At 36.7% G+C, this 23,337-nt stretch overlaps 1 protein-coding gene and 1 long non-coding RNA gene across 2 annotated transcripts; both read right to left on the bottom strand.

Moving 5' to 3' along the window:
- Nucleotides 1-403: 403 nt before the first annotated feature.
- LOC149955567 (uncharacterized) lies at nt 404-758 on the bottom strand. The gene is made up of 3 exons (XR_016478129.1): nt 727-758; nt 524-676; nt 404-467 (listed from the first exon to the last, which is right to left on the bottom strand). It is a non-coding gene; the product is annotated as an uncharacterized LOC149955567 (long non-coding RNA).
- Nucleotides 759-11,597: 10,839 nt separating this feature from the next.
- On the bottom strand, nt 11,598-12,731 carry LOC149955566 (uncharacterized protein F54H12.2-like). Its single transcript, XM_090166689.1, has one exon. It carries the CDS (start codon nt 12,729-12,731, stop codon nt 11,598-11,600), a length of 1,134 nt encoding a protein of 377 aa, XP_090022815.1.
- Between the last annotated feature and the right edge of the window lie 10,606 nt (nt 12,732-23,337).

Raw genomic sequence — 23,337 nt, 5'->3', positions numbered from 1 at the left:
GCGGGAAAGTGTAAGCGCCACGTGCATAAATCAACAAGTGGTTAAACTCTTTAGGTTTATTAATGTACTGTACACATATGTTTGACATGAATATTAATATATGGCTTAAGTTTGTACCTTTATAATTAACCGTTAGGGGTAATTGACCTGATAGCCATATGGTTAACAAATCGTTTTTGGCGGGAATTTAACATGTGTTTCGGTTAGAAAAGCGCGGGAAATTGTAAGCGTCGATCAACAAGTTAAGGTTTATTAGGAATGGTACGTTTTAACCAATCTGCATGAAAATAGTTTATATGATACAACTAACGTGCGTTAAGCTTAAGAAAGAGACAAAAATAAATATAAACAGTTTATTTTAAATTAAAATTTTAAGGGCGCCACCTAAAATTACATAAATTAGTTTCTAATATAATAAAACATGTTGAATATATTACCCCCTTCCACGATGATTTTGATCCCCGGCGCTAGAAAAAATTCATATTATAATTTCATACGTATTAAAATATATTTAACGAATTACCTTTCCTCAAATCCAGCACTCGCATCTCCGCCGACAATGACGGGTTTATCAATATCTCCCGATATGGAATTGTGGGAGAGAACGAGGGCGTTGGGGAGTTCCCGGGTGTTGGTGGGTCTGAAGGCGTGGAGGGTGGTGGCAACGTGTCGGGTCCTATTGTTAGAAATTTTATAAAAGTATAATAAAAAATAGAAAATAATTACTTCGAACTGGTCCTAGGGCCGCGTTTTCTCCTATAATTTAATAATTATCAATTACTTGTTACAGTATATTGTCAAAAGTACATTACTTCCGCGTCCTCTCCCCTTCACTACTTTAATAAATTCTGCCGTAGTATTGGAGGCCCTAAAATTTGATTTTTTTGAAAAGGTTCGCATTAAGACATTTTACAACTTACATTGTAGTTCAGGAACGAAATGTGATAAAACCCGGTAATCTTAACCTAAATATTTGATTTACTATTTCTATAGCTCGAGGTTAGGTTCGTGTATGGAATTTTTCTCGAGAAAACATTGATTTATTTAAAAAAACCGTTACGTTAATAGAGTACGTAAAACTTATTACAAAACCCTTAGAAAATGGAGTTTGCTAAGCATCCCGCTAGGGGGTTTATTTACCACATGTTGATATAAAAAAAACCGTTACGAAAAATTACGAGTACCTAAAACCGTTTTGAAAATTAGCATGTGTTATAGAAGTTCCTAAGCGTCCCGCTAGGGGTTTTTGCGACTATAAATAGAGGCACGCGCTTTATTTGCATTTATTTCACAACTTGCATTCGACTTGAAGAAATTGTAAGTACATTTTAAAATTTTTGGAATTACCTTTTTTAAATGACCGTTTATTGTTAGGAAATTATTCTGGCACGATGGATTTTGACCGCAAAGTAATAGTTTATTAATTCAGTCTATTTTTCCACCATTTAATTTAGTTTAATTTTTAGAACCAATCCGAAACACCCCCCTGCTCCCAGGTCAATAAGGTCCGTCGTTGATTAGATTTCGGAAATAAAGTAAATATTAAGAAAACTCGTTTCGAACTAGACATCTCGAAGAATCAACCTGATATCATAGATTTAACATGCCACGAGGTACTCGATAGTCCTTCCAAACAATCACCATTCAAACCAGTTGATGCGTCACCCAAAAGCACCCTATCCAAGCCAGGTCCATCTCAGCCAGGTCCATCTCAGCCAGGTCCATCTCAAGCCGGTCCATCTAAGCCAGTAGACGACGGCTGGACGGATATAGTCGTAGAGTTTTCCCGCCATAAAAATTTCGGGATAAAAATTGCAAGTTTCAAAAATAACTTGTTTTAGACGTAAGGCGTTACGTCAAAAATAGCGATCGACCAACCGCGACGAAAGACGGCGTTTGCTTCAAATTAGATTCGGCGTGGGAGTTAAAAGAGTATCTAGAACAGATAGTTTACGAAGAAGGTGATTATCAACTAAGAAATGAGAAGGTTGAAATTCTAGCGGGTAGGAGAGGTGAAGTTCTCGTTTACAAGAACCGTGGACGTCACTACGAAAACTATTAAACTTGCAGAATTCCAGCGAAGTTTACGACGTCGCGACAACGATTCAAACCGTATTAAATATTTACGCAGGACTTTAAAAACACCATGGCCCTCGATCTTAGCACCCGTTTCAACCCTAAAAATTTTTACTCAATAGATAAAATCATTGCATGTTCTTCTCGAAAGTATAGGTGTAAATCTATGCTATTCGAGTGTAATTTTAAAAATTTAGACCAATTAAACCACGCGGATATCAGTAACCAACTGACCCGTATTTTCCAATCAATATTAGATAGAATAACGGCCGATAACTTAGGCTACACGCGCGTCAGGGTGGTGGTCCTTTCCGATGAGCTCCAGGATCCGATAAATTTCCAATTAATGAATATTAATGAGTTGACAGCTGAGAGAATTTTAACGGGGATTGAAAAGGTAGCGCAGTCCGTTAAGACAATATATCTAGATTCACCCCTCCGATTTGACCTAATATTTCTTCAAGATACCCCTATGAGAGGTCCACCTTCGCAGCGTTAGAGCCAGAAGCTATGACTGTCTAGATCAGTATATTAACCAAGGTAACACATTTATTCCCATTAGAAATACGGACAATTTATGTTTTCCGAGAGCCCTGGCGGTGGGAAGAGTTTTGGCCGACTATCAGCATTTAAAAAATTTAGGACAGGGTGCTAGTTTTAACGAATACCAATTAAAGACAATTAGAAACGGGCAAAAGCCCGAACAAGAAATTCAAGCTAAAAAATTACACGCCCTAGCGGGGTTTCCCGAAGGTCCCGTAGAAATAATAGACATTAACCGATTCCAAAATATATTACCCGACTACCAAATTATATTAATATCGGCGGACGATATGAAGGTAATCATAATTGCGACAACAAATGCGCCCATTAGAAATAAAATCAAATGAGAAACGACTATTATATTTTGATTTTGAAACCATAACGACTGACACTGCAATTAGACCCATTTTAATCATTTCCGCGATGCAAGAAGCGCCATTTTCGACCAATTATGATTACCGGAAATTTCACGGCTTTGATTGCGTTCAAAATTTCCTAGATTATTTATTAGCATGCCAGGTGACAGTTAATGGTCGGAAAAGAGATACGGTTACAAGGCCGGTCTTTGAAACGTCATATTAATAAGCCATTTCGGGAGTGGTTTCGATACGTTGCTTATTCTTAACGGTCTATTAAAACGAAAGATTAAACCCGAGATAATTTATACCGGTTCCAAAGCCTTGGGTATGTTTCTCGCTCAATTTAAAATATCCTTTATCGATAGTTTCATGTTCCTACCTACAGCCCTTCGAAATTTCTCGAAAACGTTTAAGATTGTCCAAAAGAAAGGTTATTTTTTTATTCTTTTGCTACGGAAAACAATTTAGATTACATCGGCGCCCTCCCCGAGAAAGAATATTTTGGTATCGACAAATTTACGGACGAGGAAATCGTAGAATTTAATCAATGGTACGATTCCCAACGTTACGTCGTTTTTGATCTAAATAAAGTTTTAACCGAATACGCGATCGATGACGTTAAACTTTTACAGAAAGGATTCGATAGTTTTAGAAATTTATTTTTAAAAACCGTCGATTTTGATTTGTTAGGGTCAAACGCCATAACGTTGCCGGGAGCCGTCACAAATTTATTCCTTAGTAGATTTGTCGAACCAAACACTATCGCGATTGTTCCGGGGACGGGTTATAGGGAACGCCATAGTGTCAAGGCCCTAAAATGGTTAGCTTATTTGGGAAAAAAACTCAACGTGAAATTTCAAACGGCTCGATCGTTAAGTGGAGAACATGTCATTTACCCCTATCGATTAGATGGTTACTGTTCCTCGCCCGAAATAATTGCCGAATTTTACGGCTGTCATTACCATAAATGCCCACTGCACACTGACCATCAGGCTAACGATAAGCAGTTAAAAGACTATAATTTAAATATTTATCTAAAAACCCTCGACCGCGAAAATTCTTTAAAAAAGGAAAGACCTAATGCGCAGTTTATTAGTATATGGGAGCACGAGTATGATGAGTTAGTAGAAGACCCAGCAATTGCGAGTTTTTGCGATTCCCTACCCTTTACCAAACCGATAGGAGCGAGAGACACCATTCGCGGGGGGAGGGTCGAAAACTTTGTAATTTACGCCGAAGCCACTCCCGATCGACCAATCAAAGTCGTGGATTTTAATAGCATGTACCCTTCCGTCCAGATGAGTTCCTATAAATATCCCAAATCGAGCCCAGAAATTATAACTTTTAACTTTAATTTTTCCGTTAACGCTTATTTTGGTCTGATTAAAGCTACGGTGCTGCCACCTACCAATTTAAACCTCCCTATCCTCTCAGCTAAAATTAATAGTAAAATTTATTATACTCTTTGCTACAAATGTGCAGCTGAACAATGTTTCGAATGTACCCATACTGATCGAGAGAGTAGCATAACCGACGTGTGGACGAACCCCGAGTTTTATCTAGCGATAGAGTACGGTTACAAAATTATTACAATTCACGAAGTACATCATTATCGAGAGACATTCGATAAAGATTGTCCGCTATTCGATTACTATATTCGGCTTTTTTACAAAATCAAAGTTCAAAATTCGTCGTATCCATTAGAACAAAAACTTAATTATTTACGAGACTTTAATGAAATTGACGGGTTAGATTTAAAGTTAGACGATATAACCGATAATCCCGCTTTAAAGGCTATTGGTAAACTTAGTCTAAACAGTCTGTGGGGCAAAAATTCCATTAATTTAAATCGAGGCCAAAGTGTTTTTATTAATTCTTATAAGGAATTAGTTGAAATTTTGGCCGATCAAACCAAATAATTAACGGATTTTAAACTACTAGACGATGATATAGCCTTAGTCACCACTCGTTTTCGGGAAGACTACGTTCCAACTTATCGGAAAGGGTCACCAACGATAGGCGCGTTTGTAGCTAGTTACGGCCGTATTAAATTATACAAATTAATGGTTCAAATTGGTCCTAATTTAAATTACGTCGATACTGACTCTGCTTTTCTTTATATGAGTAAAGACTTGAATATACCGCTAGGGACTACCCTAGGTACATTAGCTGACCAGTATCCCAATGAAAATATAAAAGCCTTTGTTTCCTTGGGATGTAAAGCTTATTCAATTTTATTTGAATCTGGAAAGATTGTCACTAAACTTAAGGGCATTACATTGACTAAAAAAATCATTCAATTGTCAACTTTGAAGCTTTGAAGGACCTCGCTACACGCAACCAACAATTGAAATACAGCGTCGAAGTCCCATTTAACGTGAAACGTTTAAAAACGGGGCAGCTATTCCAAAAACCAGCTGAAAAACTCATTGGATTTACGCCTAACCAGCGAATCTTCAAGAGCGACGGTACCAGTATTCCCTTCGGCTACAAAAATGTCAGTAACACGGCTCAAGTTTAAATCACCGACCACGTTCCTCATCAGTGGACCGAGTCGATGCGGAAAAACAGTTTGGACTTTTCGGCTTTTAAAAAATCGACACACGCTGTTCGAGAAACCTCCCGAGCGAATCATTTATTGTTATAATATATGGTCGGAAAAATTCAATGAGCTTAAAAAAATTATACCTGATATCGAGTTTCATCAGGGTTTATTAAGTGAGAAACCGGAAGAAATAATTGATAGTTCTGTAAATAACTTGCTCGTTCTCGACGATCTCTCTCAAAGTTGTTTAAATAACGCGTACGTTTCGGAATTATTTCGTGTTGGTAGTCACCACTTAAATTTAACTATATTATTCTTAACCCAAAATGTTTTTGGTCAAGGTCGAGCGGCTCGCGATATTAGCTTGAACTCATCGTATATTGTTCTATTTAAGAGTCCGCGTGATCCTAGTCAGATTAAATGTCTCAGTCGACAAGTATATCCTAATAACCCAAATTTTCTAAGTACTGTGTACAATAATGTAACTACTTCCCGACCCTATTCTAATATTGTTTTAGACTTAAATCAAGAAACACCAGAACATTTCAAAGTGCGAACCAATTGCTTATTTGAAGAGGGCCCAATGATAACTTTTCTAGAGTAATGGTGACGGGTTTAAAAAAAATCGTTCTGTTAAATATATTCTATAAAAAATATGTGAAAATGTTTTCATTGTATAAATTCTTTGTGTTTTTTGAATAAATTTGAATGTATTTATAAAATTGTTTCATTACGTAAGATGACTTGGCCACGAGCGATACGGGAACATAAACCTTATTTAACGCTCATTAAAAAAATTCCCCCATTCAGCGCAAATTTTTAATTAAAAACGCTAGTCCCGAACAATTAAACTCTATTTCTAATATTTGTCTTAATATTACCCGGGGGGCGCTACCTATAGGCGCAAATAGGTAAAAATATTACAGCGCTATAAAGCGTGCATCAGAAAACTTGCTCGTAAAAATTTAACCGACTTAAACCGTCGAAAAATTCTAATATCTCAGCGAGGCGGATTCTCGGGTGCAATTCTCGGGTCATTAATTCCCGTGGTTCTTAACCGTAATATTAATCGATGAAAAAATTCGTTTTAGTCCCCGCTGATAGCTTTTTTAACGATACGGTCAAATTAATAGACATTATTCAAAATCAAATGAAAAGTATCATAAATAAACCGATTAAAGTAGGGAGTGAGGAGGATACGTTACGAGAGTATTTAACTATGCTTCAAAGGTACTTTAAAATTAAAGAATTTCAAGGAGTCCCCGCCGTTCGTTTAGAGCCCCCACCGATGCCTCCTCCATCGAATACGTTAGCTCCTCTTCTCGCACCGGCGCAGATGATACGACCCGTAGCTACACCAACAAATTCTCCGAGAAATGTCTCTCGCGGTTCCCCCGTTTCACCCAGTATTACGTTGATTTCTCCCGATCCGATTCCCGTTTATCTACACGCGGAACCGAGACCCCCTCTTCGACCTACTCCCCCAGTCCCGGAATTTCTACCGGATCATTTGATAGCGAAGTCAACACCGAATATTCCCGAAGCCGTCCACGAAGCACTCCGCCGCGAGTTTGATCCTCTTTCAAGTAGTACACCACGCCGTTCCGAAAGTACCAGTAACATAAGGAACCTCTTCAATACGTCTGAAGGCCAGACGGGTACTACACGAGACAGCGACGCAACGTACAGGCCATCGGCTGAAAGCGTGGAGAATTTATCGGAGGCTGTGTCTCTACCATTTTCGGATAAAGATTTACAAACGAATGAAAAGCACGTGAAGAGGAGACTAAATGTTCGCAAACATTATCCAACACCTAAAAACAGACGCCGCGCATTAAGCCCTCTTAAAAAATGGAAAGATTGATACAATAAAAAATGTATTGATTACAATATTTATTTTCGTGACTCATTAAATGCAGAGACATATTCCATAACGAGATTATGTCATTGATATATAGAGTATCATTATACATAACTAATATTTCTCTATAAGTATACCCCGAACATTTACATACGATATAAAATAAACAATGCGCACCGCATGTTTCCGAGTCAATCGGTTGGATAATATTTTTATTATACAGGGTCTTTTTTTTGCTCGGAAAAGTGTTTTTTTTTTTCAAAAACTATTTATAGTACCGATTTCAAATTTGGAAGGTCAATTCTCTATACCGGGGGACATCAGTTTGAGAAATTTGAGCGTTTTCGGTAATGTTTTTCACCAATTTTGAAAAATTATTTTTCGACCACTAGGTGCGATATAAAAAATTTCTATTATAAAGTTGTAGGCCGTCATCGAAAACCCTAAAAAATTGTTCACTCGACGAAAAACAATTTATTTATCAGTGAAAATTCGAGCTTGAAAAATTTACAAGTTGGTGAAGCCAAATTACGATTGTTTGAAACGATAATTGAAACCGAATTACCTAATCCAGTTGAAACTTTGGTTAAAAAAAAGACCGGATTTAAAAAACACGAGGCTATAGGTCAATCCTAAACATGCATTGGGTATTTAAAGGAAAACTTTGGGAGATTATTATCAGTGTTTGATAAAATTTCGAACAATGCCTCGTTATTCAGTAGCTGAGCGTACCGAGATAGTTGCCATTTACTATGGAGAAGCAGCGCAAAACCTTAGAAGAGTGACCGAAATCTTCGCAGAAAGACATCCAAATGGAGCACCATCTGTAAATACAGTAAGACGAGCAATTCACGATTTCAATTAATTTGGTAACTTGCAACCTAGGTTTCGCGGATTGGGTCAACGGGATTTAGACTTCGAGAACAATGTACTCGCGTACTTTGTGGCATATCCTCGTCACAGTTGCGCTAACGCCGCTGCTGATTTGGGTTGTTCTGCAAATCGTGTGTGGAAAATTCTTCGTAAGAATCGCTATCACCCATACAGAGCTACGCTCCACCAAGGACTAATTGACGGAGACCATCAAAGACGTTATTAATTTAGCAACTGGTTACTAAATGCTGTCCAAGAAGATAGACAATTTTTGCGCCATGTTTTGTTCTCCGACGAAGCGTCATTTTCTAGAGATGGGCCCTTTAATCATCAAAACAGCCATCTTTGGTCTGACATCAACCCACATTGGGGTTTTGAATATCATCACCAGGTTCAATTTGAACGGGTCAATGTTTCGGTTGGACTTGTTGGAAACCGTTTGATTGGTCCCTTTTTCCTGCCGACGAACCTCAACGGCCAAAGGTATTTACATTTTCTACAGAACGAACTGAGTGACGCAATCGACGACCTTCCATTGGCTGAAAGACGTCAGTTGTGGTTTCAGCAAGATGGCGCCCCTCCGCATTTTTCCCGGCAAGTAACTGAGCACCTCAACAACGAGTTTCCTGAAAGGTGGATAGGGAGAAATGGTCCAGTGCATTGGCCAGCAAGGTCACCTGACCTAACACCGCTGGATTATTTTCTCTGGGGATTCGTTAAAGCAAAGGTATACGCCACGCCCATTGAAACTAGGGAGGAACTCATTAGACGAATAATCAGTGCTTGCCGAGACGTCACACCAGAAATGGTAGAGAAAGCGTTTGAGAACTTAATTGTCCGCGCACAAACCTGTGTTGCAGCCAATGGTGATATTATTGAAAATGTTTTGTAAAAATTTATGTGAATAAAATATCTGCATTTAAAAACCAAACGTGTACATTTTTTCAAGTGTGAAAACTCTACTACGTTTGTATTAGACTTGTTCCCTTTTCAATTATCGTTTCAAACAATCGTAATTTGGCTTCACCAACTTGTAAATTTTTCAAGCTCGAATTTTCACTGATAAATAAGTTGTTTTTCGTCGAGTGAACAATTTTTAAGGGTTTTCGATGACGGCCTACAACTTTATAATAGAAATTTTTTATCTCGCACCTAGTGGTCGAAAAATAATTTTTCAAAATTGGTGAAAAACATTACCGAAAACGCTCAAATTTCTCAAACTGATGTCCCCCGGTATAGAGAATTGACCTTCCAAATTTGAAAACGGTACTATAAATAGTTTTTGAAAAAAAAACACTTTTCCGAGCAAAAAAAAAAGACCCTGTATACCCACTTTTTAGCTAAAGACCCAAGTTAAAATTGTACGTAACAGGTGAATTTGCAAACGAACAGAAAAATTCTCCCTTTCCCGATTCAATAAACACAGCGACCCAATGAGAACCTGGTTCCGTCGAATCGTCCGTATTTATAATAAAACAATACGTTTTCTGCTTCGGCGGTTTTTTGGGAATCGCGTCTTTGGAAAATGTACCAATATAAAATGGGCGCGTTCTATAATCACATTTCAAAAATTCATCAAGCTGAAGAGTATTCATGATAGAATCTTTTGTAGTTCTTCGGGATAAAAATAAACAAGTCATCTTGGGTTCATTCTATCTTGTATGACGTAAACAGAACGAGGTCTATTAATCACTCTCTTAATAGTAAACACTTCCTTCGACCAGTATCCCTTGTAGCCTTTAGTAAACGCTTTCGGGGCTTTTGTTAATCGAACACGTTCACCGACTTTGAATTTGGCTTTTTCCCTAATTGAGTTTTTACCGTAAAGATTTTTCCAAACTAAATGCTCATTATCAACCGTTACTTCACACGGTTTGAACCCGTCGACCTATGTACACTGTTATTATACGATCTAACAATTTTCGGTAAATCCTTAATGAAATTTGGTTTCTTAGTTTTAGTAATTAAACGATATATTTTGTTCTCGAGAGTTCTATTGGCGCGTTCTACGATTCCGCATTTTATGTCCCCGTAACATACAAAATGTTTTATATCGTTCTTTTTTAAATAATCCTGTACGGTCTTATTAAGAAATTCCTTCCCTTGATCCGTATTAATTTTCATGGGTTTATTAACTTTTTGAATTTTTTTAAGCGCCTGTAGAACGTCTTTCCCGCTCTTTGTTTTCAAAGGTAACGCGGATAAAAAGCGCGATAAAACGTCAATGTTAACTAAAATATAATTATAATCCAGTTTCAACTCGTCCAAAACTATTAAATCCATTTGATTAATTTCATTCAGTGACGTCACATATGTTGGTGTACGAGCAAATTTAAGCTTTCGGTCTCTATGCAACGTATAGGGGTCTTGCGTTAACAACCATTTTTAATTTTGGTCTTTGGAATTAAGGGCAAACTTTTTTCTAATCGCTTGACACCGCCTAATCCCCCTGGATTTTCAGGATCGTAATAGACTTTCTCTATGGTTTTATTCATGGCCGCGCGCTTTGACCTTTTAACTTGTAATAAAAATTAAACAAACCATATTCTTAAATTTATACCATTTTATTAAAACAAAAATTCTGTAATAATTTCATTTACATCGTGAACCATTGCATGAAATAAATTATGTATGTTTAAAGAACAATGTGGGTAGTTTTCGTTAAAATTATTTAGAGTCTTTTGATAATTGACCAGAGGAAGAGCTCCTTTCACATTAGCCTCAAGCCGTTCAGACCAATGCGAAGCTACGGGAAGGCACGTAATGTCATGAGCCAATTGAAAGTGACAAGCTGTATTTCCACAGGATCCCGTTAACGACATTAGAATCTCGGTTAATTCGTCTATAATACATTTCTTCATACACTGGTAATAGTTTTTTCTCTCCTGAATTTCCGTATTAAGACTTAAACGACTAATTTTTAACCGCTCCCAGCTTGTTTTACACATTGCAAAACCGTTTGAAGTCGAGTACAAGATATTATACTTGCCATTAGCTCCGCGGACGTGCGAACGCAAATCAATAAATTTACCTCTTTGACATATAAATCCTTCGAGTTTTACGTAATCGGTTAGCCAACTATGAAATCGGGTTGGGGGTTTTGTCAAGTCAAAGAATGTGTCAATTTCATCGGAAAATGTCCATAAGTTTTCCCAAACGTTAAGATTAAATGAAACGTATTTTCTATGCCCTTGGCGTTTAATTTTAAGATCGGTACCCGGAATGTCATTTGAAAGAAAAATTTCCAGTTTATCAGAGAGATAATGAGAGCGTGACATGGTGGAACGATTGCAAGCGAGGAACTGTTAAACGGCTTAAGGTAAAGTGCTTTAAATGGGTTTTATTCTGCGTTATAAATTACTTTGCGATCGCGTGTTATCAAAATCTCATTATCGAATTCAAAATACATTATACATGTCACATTATGAGTAAATGCGTTTTTAAATTGCACATCGAGTCGTAAACTACCGTCCTTTCTAAGAGACATATAATCCCCACTAGCATTGTTGTCGCTTGTTAGATCGAACAGAAACATGCTATACCCGTATCTAAAATTTTTTAAACTTATGAAATGACCACGGTCGGCCCCATCGATCCCCATCGCGGAAAATAGACTCTGATAAGGTAAACAATAATTCCCTTCGTCGTAGTCCATTTGGAATCCATCGGGAGGATAACGATCAGGACCCACCGAGTGGGTCAAATCGGTCACGTTTAAATGGTCAAATTGTAAACTATTAGTATTCAATGACCCGATAAACGCATCTTCCTTGACAAAAACCACAATAGCTCGTTTCGGTAATCTACCTAAAATGATGTTATCGCGGTTTATACTCGTTAGGCCTCTAGCTACGCTAAAATTTTTAACAATCGTTTGCGTTAAGGGATAGATAGCTGGAATATCTGATTCTAGCATTTTTGCATGCGCCAATACGATTGAAGGATTAACTTTAACTTTTGTCACGTACAAGTACGCTTGGTCTATAACTAATTTATAATCCTTGCCAGCTTCCATAGACATGACGGTAGTTAGACGCGGGCTTCTAACTAAACGAAATCGTACCGGAACTTGGTTTAACATAAACTTATTAATTTTGCAAATATCAACAGACAAAGGCCCCATTATTTCAAAGGATTGCGATTCTTTTGATCTTGAGCCTCGCTTCAGGGCCCCGTTGGACTCTGACTTGAACGCATCTAACCACATCTCCGATGGTTTGGTCGTGGACTCCATATAAAACATTCTGTTTTGGAGCTGCGAATTTTTTGCATCTTCTCCATAGTTGACTAATTTTTCAATGTACGAACTGTAAGCGTAGCAGTTGTTCGCGGACTGGATAGAAGTATCCCCGAGATAACAATCGCATTGACTAAAAAGCGACCCTATTAGATTATTCGTTGGTGCCACTTTTGTTTCAACGGCGGGGACATTCGATCCATCATTATGTAAAAGTCTCAGTTTCAATTTTAACATAGTTTTTGATAAATCCATATATAAATCTTCCGACGCGGGAATAAAAAATTCCAGAGGGCCATTGTCCGATAAATTGTTTGTTGGTAAATATCTTATTTCCGTTGTGGAAATTACATTAGTATTGACCAATGGGCGTTGAAAAATATCCAACTGACTTAGCATTCCCTCGTAAACCGCCATTATTATCCTAAAAAGTCAAGTTTGGTTCTTTTTGTAACTCTCCGCTTGGACACTTTTTTTCGTTTCCTAATGGGACTCGTTCGTCGTTTACGGCAGCCGCTGCCAGACTGATTTCTCGTTAATCGATCAGCCGCTTTATGTAATAAATTGCTACCGGCGATTCTTAAATTGTTCTTTAACGTTTCTTTAGGGTCACGTCCTTGTTTTAAATCTTGCCACCATCTCTTGCCTTCTCCAAAAGCCTCATTGGTCACGGGTTTGATAATGGGTGTTATATATTTTATCAGCTTTTTAAAAATTCCGCCCACGCCTCTCCCTCGTTGATAAACAGGTCCGGCAAAAAATGGTCCGCCACCATATTGTTCGCGGTAATATTTGAAATAACTTTCACTGTCGGCCATTTCGTCTGAAATGAAGAGTAACGACACTTTTACCATTTATTAAGGCTATTGTTTCGCCAAAATCCGTTTTCATGTCAATGTCAACTATTTCTGTATTATTTGTTCTCAAAGGATAGTAATCAATTTTGTCAAAAATAATAGATTTTTCAAACGGCTTATCATTTCCAGCTAGCGGTATTATTTTCATCAAAGGGGCAAACGTATCGCCTACATATTGAGGGTATATTAAATTTGAATATATATATATATAGTGTTCTGGCTCCCATTGATAAATCAGCAGCGTAGAGAGTATCTGTATTGGCCAAGAGTTCACTAAAGCGCGTAAAGCCTAACATTTCACCGAGACCTTTCTCAGATGAATGAAATATAATTGCAAACCCCGCCGCGGCTCCAATGTGAACGGATCCATTAGGGTTAATGGTTAATTTAAATTTATCCCTTATTTCCTCATCCAAGGTCAACATCATTGCGTCTAAAATGTCTTGGATACTCGAGTAAGCACCAGCCGGTATTTGATAATCGATTCGAGTTTCGACTCTAAATGCGGCGTCTTGTACATTATCACTTCTAATTTCAATGTAATTAAAGCTATTTAACGACAAGGACTTTATATAACCAGCAAAAGGTTTCGTACAAAAATATGACCCAAAATGAAATCCGTCTTTCTGATATGGATTTATGTTAGGTTCAAAATCGAGAAGCTCTTTAATTGGTCCATTGGGAATTCTAATATGGTAGTTATTGGTGGTTATCAAATTCCAACAGAGACCGTTTGGTTTCGCGTGGAGTTCAATTTTAATTTCATTATCAAGCCCGAATTCTTTTAAACTTTCATTAAGCGCTGCAATAAGTTTTCGAACGACACTATATCGAAGCAAGGTTGGTAAAATACTGCGTATAATAAGGTTAGCTCTTTCGACGGGGTCTGTAGAGAAGCGCTTCAGCGGGTACGTTGCGGGGCTTGGAAACTACCGGCCCACCTTCAGTGACGTCGCTGGTTGACAGGAAACCAGAAACAAGCCGCGGGGAGGATAGTGGAGCGCGAACAGAGGAGAGATTAGAGAAATCAGTCGAATTCCTAACAAAAGAAACCAGAAAAAATGCGGTATAGAAAATAAATACGTGCGGTCGTTTTCCCTTCAATTTTACACTTGTTTTGGGCACTTAATATAAATTTCTGTAAGTATTATATTCTCGAAATTATTGAAACTTCCAGTATTAGCTGACATTAAACCCAGAACTTTTATAAGCTTATAGCATAGGGCCTAGGTCAAGGGCGTATCCAGGATTTTATTTCAGGGGGGTTTTGAGGGAAAAGTTCAAGGGGGGGTGCTGACGGAAGTTTCACTGATTTTTATTAGGCACCCCCCCCCCCTGTCATCAGCATTTCGGGGGGGTTTGAACCCCCAAACCCCCCCTTAAATGCGCCCTTGGCCTAGGCCTAATATTATTATAAATTAATACTGAAATTGTAAAAGTTAAAGTTAAAGTTATAGTTTTAAGGTAAAGTTGGAAAGGAAATTAAGATTTAAATTTTTATCAATAACCTAACTAAAGAACGTATGCCATAATTTTCAAAATATCCAAGAGATATTGTTTTTTGTTATTTAAAAATGAGAACTAGAATTAAATATTTAAATTCAAAAAGTATTACTGAGGCCCAAGACAGGAAAAAAGATAAGAAAACTAAAAAAATAAGTAGTTAAGTTTAAAAAATAAGCTGCCTTTTTGTTCAGTTGACAGATTTAAACGGAAGAATATAATAATTTTTTAATGAATTTCAAAATGTGCCTTTTCAATATTAAAATGTTTTATTTTAATAAAAGTTTTATAATAATTGAAAAACCCAAAAATAATTCCAACGTATTTATATTCTTTCACATTCTCCCAAGAGTATGCAATGTCACCACATTTTTGCACAGATTTGTTTTACCCATGACAGGCAAACTACACGGTACTTATAAGACACCCTACTCTCCGTGTCTACGGGGAAACCGTCAACCAGCTACGTCACTCGCGCGGTAGAAAGAGAGCTAGCGAGTTTTCTCAAAAGGAACGCCGAGCAAAAACGCGAATGCGCTCCCCTTGATATTGAAGGATATTTCCATTCGGGTCTTTCTCCGCTTCAATTTTACCCACTTTCACTGATATTTTAAAGTATGTAAACGGTTGCACATTTTTAACGGTTGTCGTGGAAACTGCTAAAAATGACCGGTTATTTTCTGTAATATTTTCCCATGTTGGCGGTAATATAATTTCGCTAATTCCAACTTCAATATTTGAAGGTCCATTTAAAGGTCGTCCTAAATTTACTTTATAAGTAGACGCTGTATTTTCCGGGTATAAATCGCTTGAAGCGTTACTCGGTAATGTTAAAAATAAATCGTCCATTGCAAAAATAATATGGCCACTAGCCTGAACCACCGCGTAAACTTTAATTAGATACGATATTAACAACTGGTTATATACTATGACATTCCTTTCTAATTTATACGGCTATTCACCTCTAGTTATCGATAACCTGATTCTGATTTCCAGTTTTTCCTGGATTTACTGATATAAAAGGACGGGATTTTTTCCATGTATTCTCACAATTCGTTAATGTTTCTGATAAAAAGTCTTACGTTCCTTATGAAAAATCAACAATCTACTAGTAGCTGGGATCCCTCTCGACATGGTAATATACTTATAATAGCATTCAAATTATTTTAAAATATTCCACCAAAAAATGTGTGTAAAGCTAACCTTAAAACAACTTAATGTTTCCCCGACATACATACCCAGTTTAACCCGCCCCCCGACCTCCCATAAATCTTTCTATCTTACAACTTATATATATATATATACACCTATATATATATACCGCCCAAAAAAAAACAAAATACCAGTTCAAAATTATAGTTTTTTACCTTGTCAAATGGCATTGATGAGTCCGTTACTGTTCGTTGAGCTTTACCAATGGCCGTTAGTAATGGCGTTCATCCTCGAACGTTAAAATATTTTAAAAAATGTTCATTTATAAGCCTAAAAGTTTACCTGGAAAGTATGCGGCCAATATAATTCCTAGAAATCTAAAAAAAATGTTAAAAGTTACGCGGTTAGATACTTAGCACAATTTAGTTCCCATTAGCAATAACTAGAGTGCCCGAAATCCTATTTAAAACGTTCAAAACTTTAAACATTATCTTAACAATACTCCTGGCTTAACTTTCTTTTGGAGAATGGCGATTTCGACCGCGTTGCTTAAGATGCTGGGTGAAGAAAGTGGCGCCATCTACCTTAAATATTATATATAAAAAACTTAGTAATTTATTAAGTGTTATTAATATTGGTATATAATAAACAAACTAGACTGATATTTATGCTATATATTTTAAAAAGTTTTTGTTCGAAAATATATTTTTATTATAATCTTGCAACGTAATACATAGATTTCGCTAGTGCGCTTGGAAAGGAGAGATTTTGGCAATTTTTCGGGAGGCGAGTTGCTTAAAATTATCGGTTAGGTTAAATGTTATATTATATTAATTATAAAGTGTTATTAATATTGGTATATATTAAACAAATTAGACTGATATTTATTTTATATATTTTTAACAGCCCGAAAATATATTTTTATGGTAGTGATTTAGTACAATAGATGGCGCTAGTGCACTTGGAAAGTAGGGATTTTCGTGGAGGCGCGGTAAATTCGAAATGTCAATAAAAAAATTTTAAGTTATTTATCGGAAACTTTATTGTTATGCTTTGTATAATAGGAATAATGGCCATCTGGTATAATGAATTCAATACGAGTTCTATGGGAGTCAAAAGAGTTTCAGCAACTAAATATTTGGACACTGATAATCCAGGACTATGGACATCTGAAGAAGTCTTATATTTCGAATTAGAGGATGAAAGTCAAAAAGAGTTTCAGAAACTAAATATTTGGACACTGCTCATCGTGGACTCTGGACATCTGAAGGAGTCTTATATTTAGAGATATATGGTTCGCTGTTGGGCAAACCAAAAATGTTCAATACACACTTTATACCTATTTTTTTGTTTAACCACTTATTGATTTATGCACGCGACGCTAACATTTTCCCGGTAAAAATTAATAGTCAAACATATAATAAACCTTTTCAAAGAGTTTAACTTGTTAATCAAGGCTTACAATTTCCCGCGCTTTTCTAACCGAAACACATGTTAAATTCCCGCCAAAAACGATTTGTTAACCATATAGCTACCAGGTCAATTACCCCTAACGGTTAATTATAAAGGTACAAACTTTAGCCATATATTAATATTCATGTCAAACATAAGTGTACATTAATAAACCGAAAGAGTTTAACCACTTGTTGATTTATGCACGTGACGCTTTCACTTTCCCGCCAAAAATTAATATTCAAACATATAATAAACAAGTGTAACTACTTGTTGATCCTTACACACATGTTAAATTCCCAAAATGCTATCCATATAGCAGGTCAATGACCCCTAACGGTAATCCACCTAGTTAAACAATACCACGCTCATTAATATTCACCCTTTTGACCTTGAACAGGTTGATTGAAAGGTCGAATAATTAACACCTGTTAATCTCATTAATTATTCAGGTCACGCGCGCGTGACACGCGCCCGAGGGGGGGCGGAATCGCGATTCCCCGCTTCATTCCCCCCGTCACGCAGCTGTGGACGCGTGGGGGAAAGCACGCGCCTTCCGCGCGTATCCAGGAAGACGGGGTATACTACTAGCGTCCATAAACTCATTCACCGACCGAATATGGACTCCGTTATAGTCCCAACAATCCAAGGCTTCTCCCTTTAACATATATGGGGCCCAGTTTTGCATAAAAATATCATCGGGAATATTCCGACTAAGAATAAATCACCTATTAACTTTCAAATTAACTAGAATGATTTATACCGAAACTATTCGACATTCTGTTTATCGCTTTATCGCTAAACGACAACCGATCATTTCATGGAAACAATTCAGTTCAAGGATGATTAAAAAATGTTGTGTAAGAGCCAAAGGTAGGCATTTTGAACAGTTCTTGTGGATTGTTTGTTTTGGTATTTAACCGTTGTGTGTTCCGGGTTTTTGTGGATCACTCGCGAGTAGAGTAGCTAACACTCTCATTAACTTGACAGATATAAAAGTTTGTCAATCTCAAAAGCTTGAGTTTAAATTACCTTAAATGCTGACGGTGCACACTTCTGGATGATCTTTTGATATTCGACATTCTGTATATCGCTTTATCATTAAAAAACAACCGTTAGAAAATAATTACACCAAAAACCGTTAGGAGAGCGAGGGAAATTAGTTTAGCATACGTTTTATGTTAACGAAGCAAGGGTTTTTTTTTAAATATGAATAGGCGTACACGATTATACTGATATTTTTTATTGCCCATTTTTACCACTATGGTAATCTTTTTCTGCCCGAACCGATATTTATAATGAATTAAGGTTTTTGGGGGAAAGCAAATATTACCTGTAAATCCTTGGATATATAATTCCATTTTTAAACAGGGTTTTTCTCTGGAAACGGTTTAAGGGATCAATGACTAACATGTTTTTCCTCCCTCACAGATTTTTTAGGTAGCGCCTTAATCCAGTTTAAAGCAAATTGTTCATATAACACCAGTTGTAAACAAGTTGTTCCTATATAACTCGTTTTAAACAAATTGTCCCAATTTAAACAGTAGTTAATATATATATACTGTACAGGGTGTTTCAGAGAAAATGGCACAAAATGGCAGGCGTGTTCTTTTGGTAACAAGGAGTGAAAAAGCTCTTAAGAAACGTTTTCGTGTAGTAGACAATCAAACATCGGCCTCCAAAGCGTCAAATATCGCATAAATCTAAAGTTACTATTATTCCATGGACCTAATTGTTTCCTTTACTAAGCATTTGTCTTTTTATCGCAAAGGATAAGAAAAGGATCCCTAGCATCAAAGGTTCGTTATTAATTGAAAGAATTATTTTACGTGTAGAAACGAACAATAAGAAGGTGTTTCAAAGTAGCCCATTATATCAATAGCATGCGCGTCAGTATCTGTATTACATTCGCTTAGGCGAACGCGCAATGTATCATTACCGCTTAAGTCCAAAGCTTCTTTCACAAACTTGCCACTTTGATCAAACGTTATCACATTCAAGTGGTATTTTTTGTACCAGTTCCATCATAAAATTTTAACCTTGAACTGGCCAGTATTCTCACACTTAGGTTTAGATTTTTAGTCTCCTGCTTCACCATAGAAAATAAGCAATAATATAATGGAATGGAAAGACCTGCCTTGCACTGTACGAAACGGTTTGTGAGGACCTAGGTGGAAATTCATGATTTTAAAAATAACAATATAAAGTCAATTTCGTTATGTTTATTTATTAAAGGAGTGTGAGTTAAAAATTATGATTTTAAGTATCAAAAAAATTTGAGCGCCCTAGAGGTTTGGAGGCTGGTTACGGGTCAGGACTGGTTTAGGTAAGTGAAACTTCGATGCCATTTTGTACTTGCTATAATTAAACTTTTTTTCTGGGGCAACTGTAGTTAGGATACAAAATAGTTGGGATTTGTATGCAGCTTCGGTTAAGGCAGTTTAAGTAACGTCCTTACGTATTCAAGTTTAGTTGATTAGGTGTCCGAGAACAACAGCTTTTGATTGCACAAATCTACAATTTTTAATTTAAGTGTGTAAAACATTCCAGACGTATTATATAGCACTTTTATGATCACTCTATGACACTGACGCAACTAAAATGTTAGCCACGACGAAAAATTTAATTATCCCTAAAAACTATAAAGTGGACGCTGGAAAGTATAGGGCGCGTTGCAAGTCCCGAAGAAAGTACATCGAATTGATATTTCCCAGCGTGGATGATAAATGCTGTCTTTGACAAACGAAGTTATATACTTTGGACGGCCCAGTTAACTTAACCTTTCTACTCAGCTTGGAACTAGAAAGCGATCCCTTTATATTTACATCTCAGAGATCGAAACAGTATCTTGTTTGGAGAGACCAAAGGAGACTTTGAAGGTTTTATGGTGGCATTCCTTAATACGTTATTAATAAGTGGCTAGATGATGCATTTCTTTTTGCCTCAGAATCTTTAAAGGAGCTTATTTTTCCGGTAAAGATGTCATGTACGAAAATACTGATTCTTCCAAGCTGATCACTTAATAAATCCGGAAAACATAGGAGTAACTCTTGAAGTTTCTTTTTTTACTAGGCTGTAGTCTTGTGGCAACCACAGCTGTAACGTTTTAAAATTTTGCACGTAAAGACGGTCTTTTATCTTCCTGAAGATACTCTTACTGAAACGATGACCAATCAATGTTTCAAACTCGTGGTCTCCGAAATTAAGGATTACTTTCCAATCTTAATAAAATATTTCCCGACTGCACGAAGAGAGATGGAACTACGTAGAATTCTAGAGAAAAAACACGGATCAGGTTGTTGACAAACGTAACTTTGAATTCCAATGCAATAAATATTTTAATAATGATGTAACGAATTTAAATAAAACTACTGTAAAAAGTATTAAATTTATTTAAAGTTATTATTAACTCGAATATCGACATCACTACATTGATGGAACTAAAAACATTGGCCTAAGGATTCGCGTCACCGTCACTATTAGGGTGAGCGAGGTAAAATTAGTGATCTAGGGATAAACAGTTAGGGATTAAGGTCAGTTTAAGGTTTAGGAGTATGCTTAACTTATAAACCATAACTAGGGTTGAAAATTGCCAAGAAAACTTTTAAAAAAACTAAATTAAGACATGAAAGTAAATTAAGAGATGGTTGCCAATTAATTACTTTAAAGAAGTCGACTACCTGACGGGAGTTTAGATCAATATAAAAAATTAAATTTACATAACAGAAATAGAAATATATGAAACATAAAATTGAAAGTAAATAGTATTTACTAAAGTTTCTAGTCTTTCGGCTTCGTATAGAAGGAGATATCCGTGGAGGAAGGTGGCAGGAACTATAAGAGATGGACGCACTTTCACGTGTTGGTTTACTTCAGCGCCAGCTCGTCCGTGTATGGGACAATGTCCCGGAGTATGGTAGAAAAATACATCGAAAGGACCATGCCCATTATCTTAATTGGAATGATATATGACTTGTGGAATTTTCACGAACAATTTGAAGGTATTGGCAACCAGTAAAGCATGAAGAGCTTGTCACCACCATGCTACGAAATATAACCCGGCCTACAGAATGAAAGGCAATTAAAATCACTACATGTCGTGGGCTTAGTGTGGTGCTTTGGTTATTAGTCTTGCTGATTATTATTATTAACTCCAACTTTTTAGTGAACAACTGAAGCAAAAGATCTCCCTTTTAAAAAATAACACAAAAGGGGATAGGGAGAGTCGTTATAACGTTATAACGAATAAAGTCGGTGCCGCGTGTCGGCGAGTAAAAAGTGAAAGGTTAACCGTGGTCAGAGCTCCCAGAACGACTTTCTATAGTGAAGTGGTCAAAAAAGGTGTACACCCATTAAGCGGCCAGGTAGGTGAATGTGTTTTTGAGGATAATTTTGTGAAATTTCGGACTGACTCTGGTATAATATAAAGAACTAAGAGAAGCTAAAATTTGGGAAATATATGAATTTAAAATAATTGGATTATTGATTAACTATACTGGCTTATTGATTTTGTGCCTTTACATAGCGACTAAGCAAAGGTGTATCCGTCGTTGCCCCTGACTATTTAATCTCCTCGATGTTAAATTATGTCACGCCATTGCTCAGCACTAATCATTAAAAATTCTACTCCATTATCTGTTCTTTTAACCGTGCCATATTCCAATCCAATTGTTGTAATGTATGGGGTTCTTTTCAATCCTCGTCGTGGTCAAATCATGACCAATCAAAAGTATTATCTACTTGACTTGAAACGACACTTGGCATGGTGGTGGGTTCCCTGACTACGGCGCCACGCTTGAGCGATCCCGATCCTCAACGTCTTGGGGCTATCGTCGAAGAGTAATCACAAGATTAAGTTCGGAATTTGAGGTTCAAAGGTACCATTAATAGATGGTTTGTCCAACCACTACGATTATAAGGGTTTGTGTAAGAAAACACCCAAGTTTACAAAACCTGTTGTTAAAGTCGAGCTCCGTAGGATTTCTAGCACCGCAATTGTAACATTGAGTTTTGAGATTGGATCTAAAGTCAAGCCGAAGTGCGTACTTAATTTTTTATAATATAGTTCAGACGTTGAGGTAATCACAGGATATTGTATTGGCCACGCCATTGGGCTACTGGTATGCGATGTAGTAGGCTGCGTCTTGATTATAAGGAGTGCATATATCGCAACATTCAATAAGCACGTAACCCATCTAGTAGGACCTTATGTTACTTAAAAAAAACCCTTCTCGAATTTAAGGGTATAAAACCTGGTTGTAACAAAATAGAGAGTATAATAATAATTATAATCAACTAGGCTAATACCCAAGGCACCACCTAGTGACTTATAATGCCTTTTAAACTTATTAGATTACTAACTTAAATGAACGTCATTAGTAGTTATGTAACACCACATAGATAAGTAGAGGTATCGCGGTGGGATCTCATAGTTTGATCAAATTAAACACCAGGCAAGGGATTAAAAAACGAGGAGCCCTTATCGCTTACAATTTAAAAATTGCGCTGTATTCTCTATTCAATAGTCGCATCATCAAATTCCGGATGTAAATGCGTTGACCTTTTGTTGATAAGTAAGTTGTACGATCAAAAATTCAATTTGTGGTTTATTATTTTTAAAGTAAAACAATGGGGCAAAAATAACCAATCATGGACAGAAAATATGAACTATGAAGAAAAAATAAATAAATTCCCTATCAATGATCATGCCAGACGTCCTATGCCTATTAGAAAGACAGAGTTAAATATACAGAAGATCTCCTAAAAAGATTGGAAGAATTAAACATTTCCATGGATCCCTAAAATTTTGGTTCAATACAAATCGATAAGGTTTAGAAATTAGTAACATTAATTAGATGTTCTTCAAATTACACAACATA

Source organism: Leiobunum rupestre, chromosome 2, assembly GCF_980474605.1.
Source record: "Leiobunum rupestre chromosome 2, qqLeiRupe1.1.hap1, whole genome shotgun sequence".
NCBI classification, from domain to species: domain Eukaryota; kingdom Metazoa; phylum Arthropoda; class Arachnida; order Opiliones; family Sclerosomatidae; genus Leiobunum; species Leiobunum rupestre.
The sequence above is the reverse complement of the archived record's forward strand: the minus strand, read 5'-3'. Positions and strand labels throughout refer to the sequence as shown.

Bases quoted from the DNA above. Each gene is read 5' to 3' on its own strand.
- LOC149955566 (XM_090166689.1), bottom strand. From the start codon at position 12,731: ATGTTAAAATTGAAACTGAGACTTTTACATAATGATGGATCGAATGTC.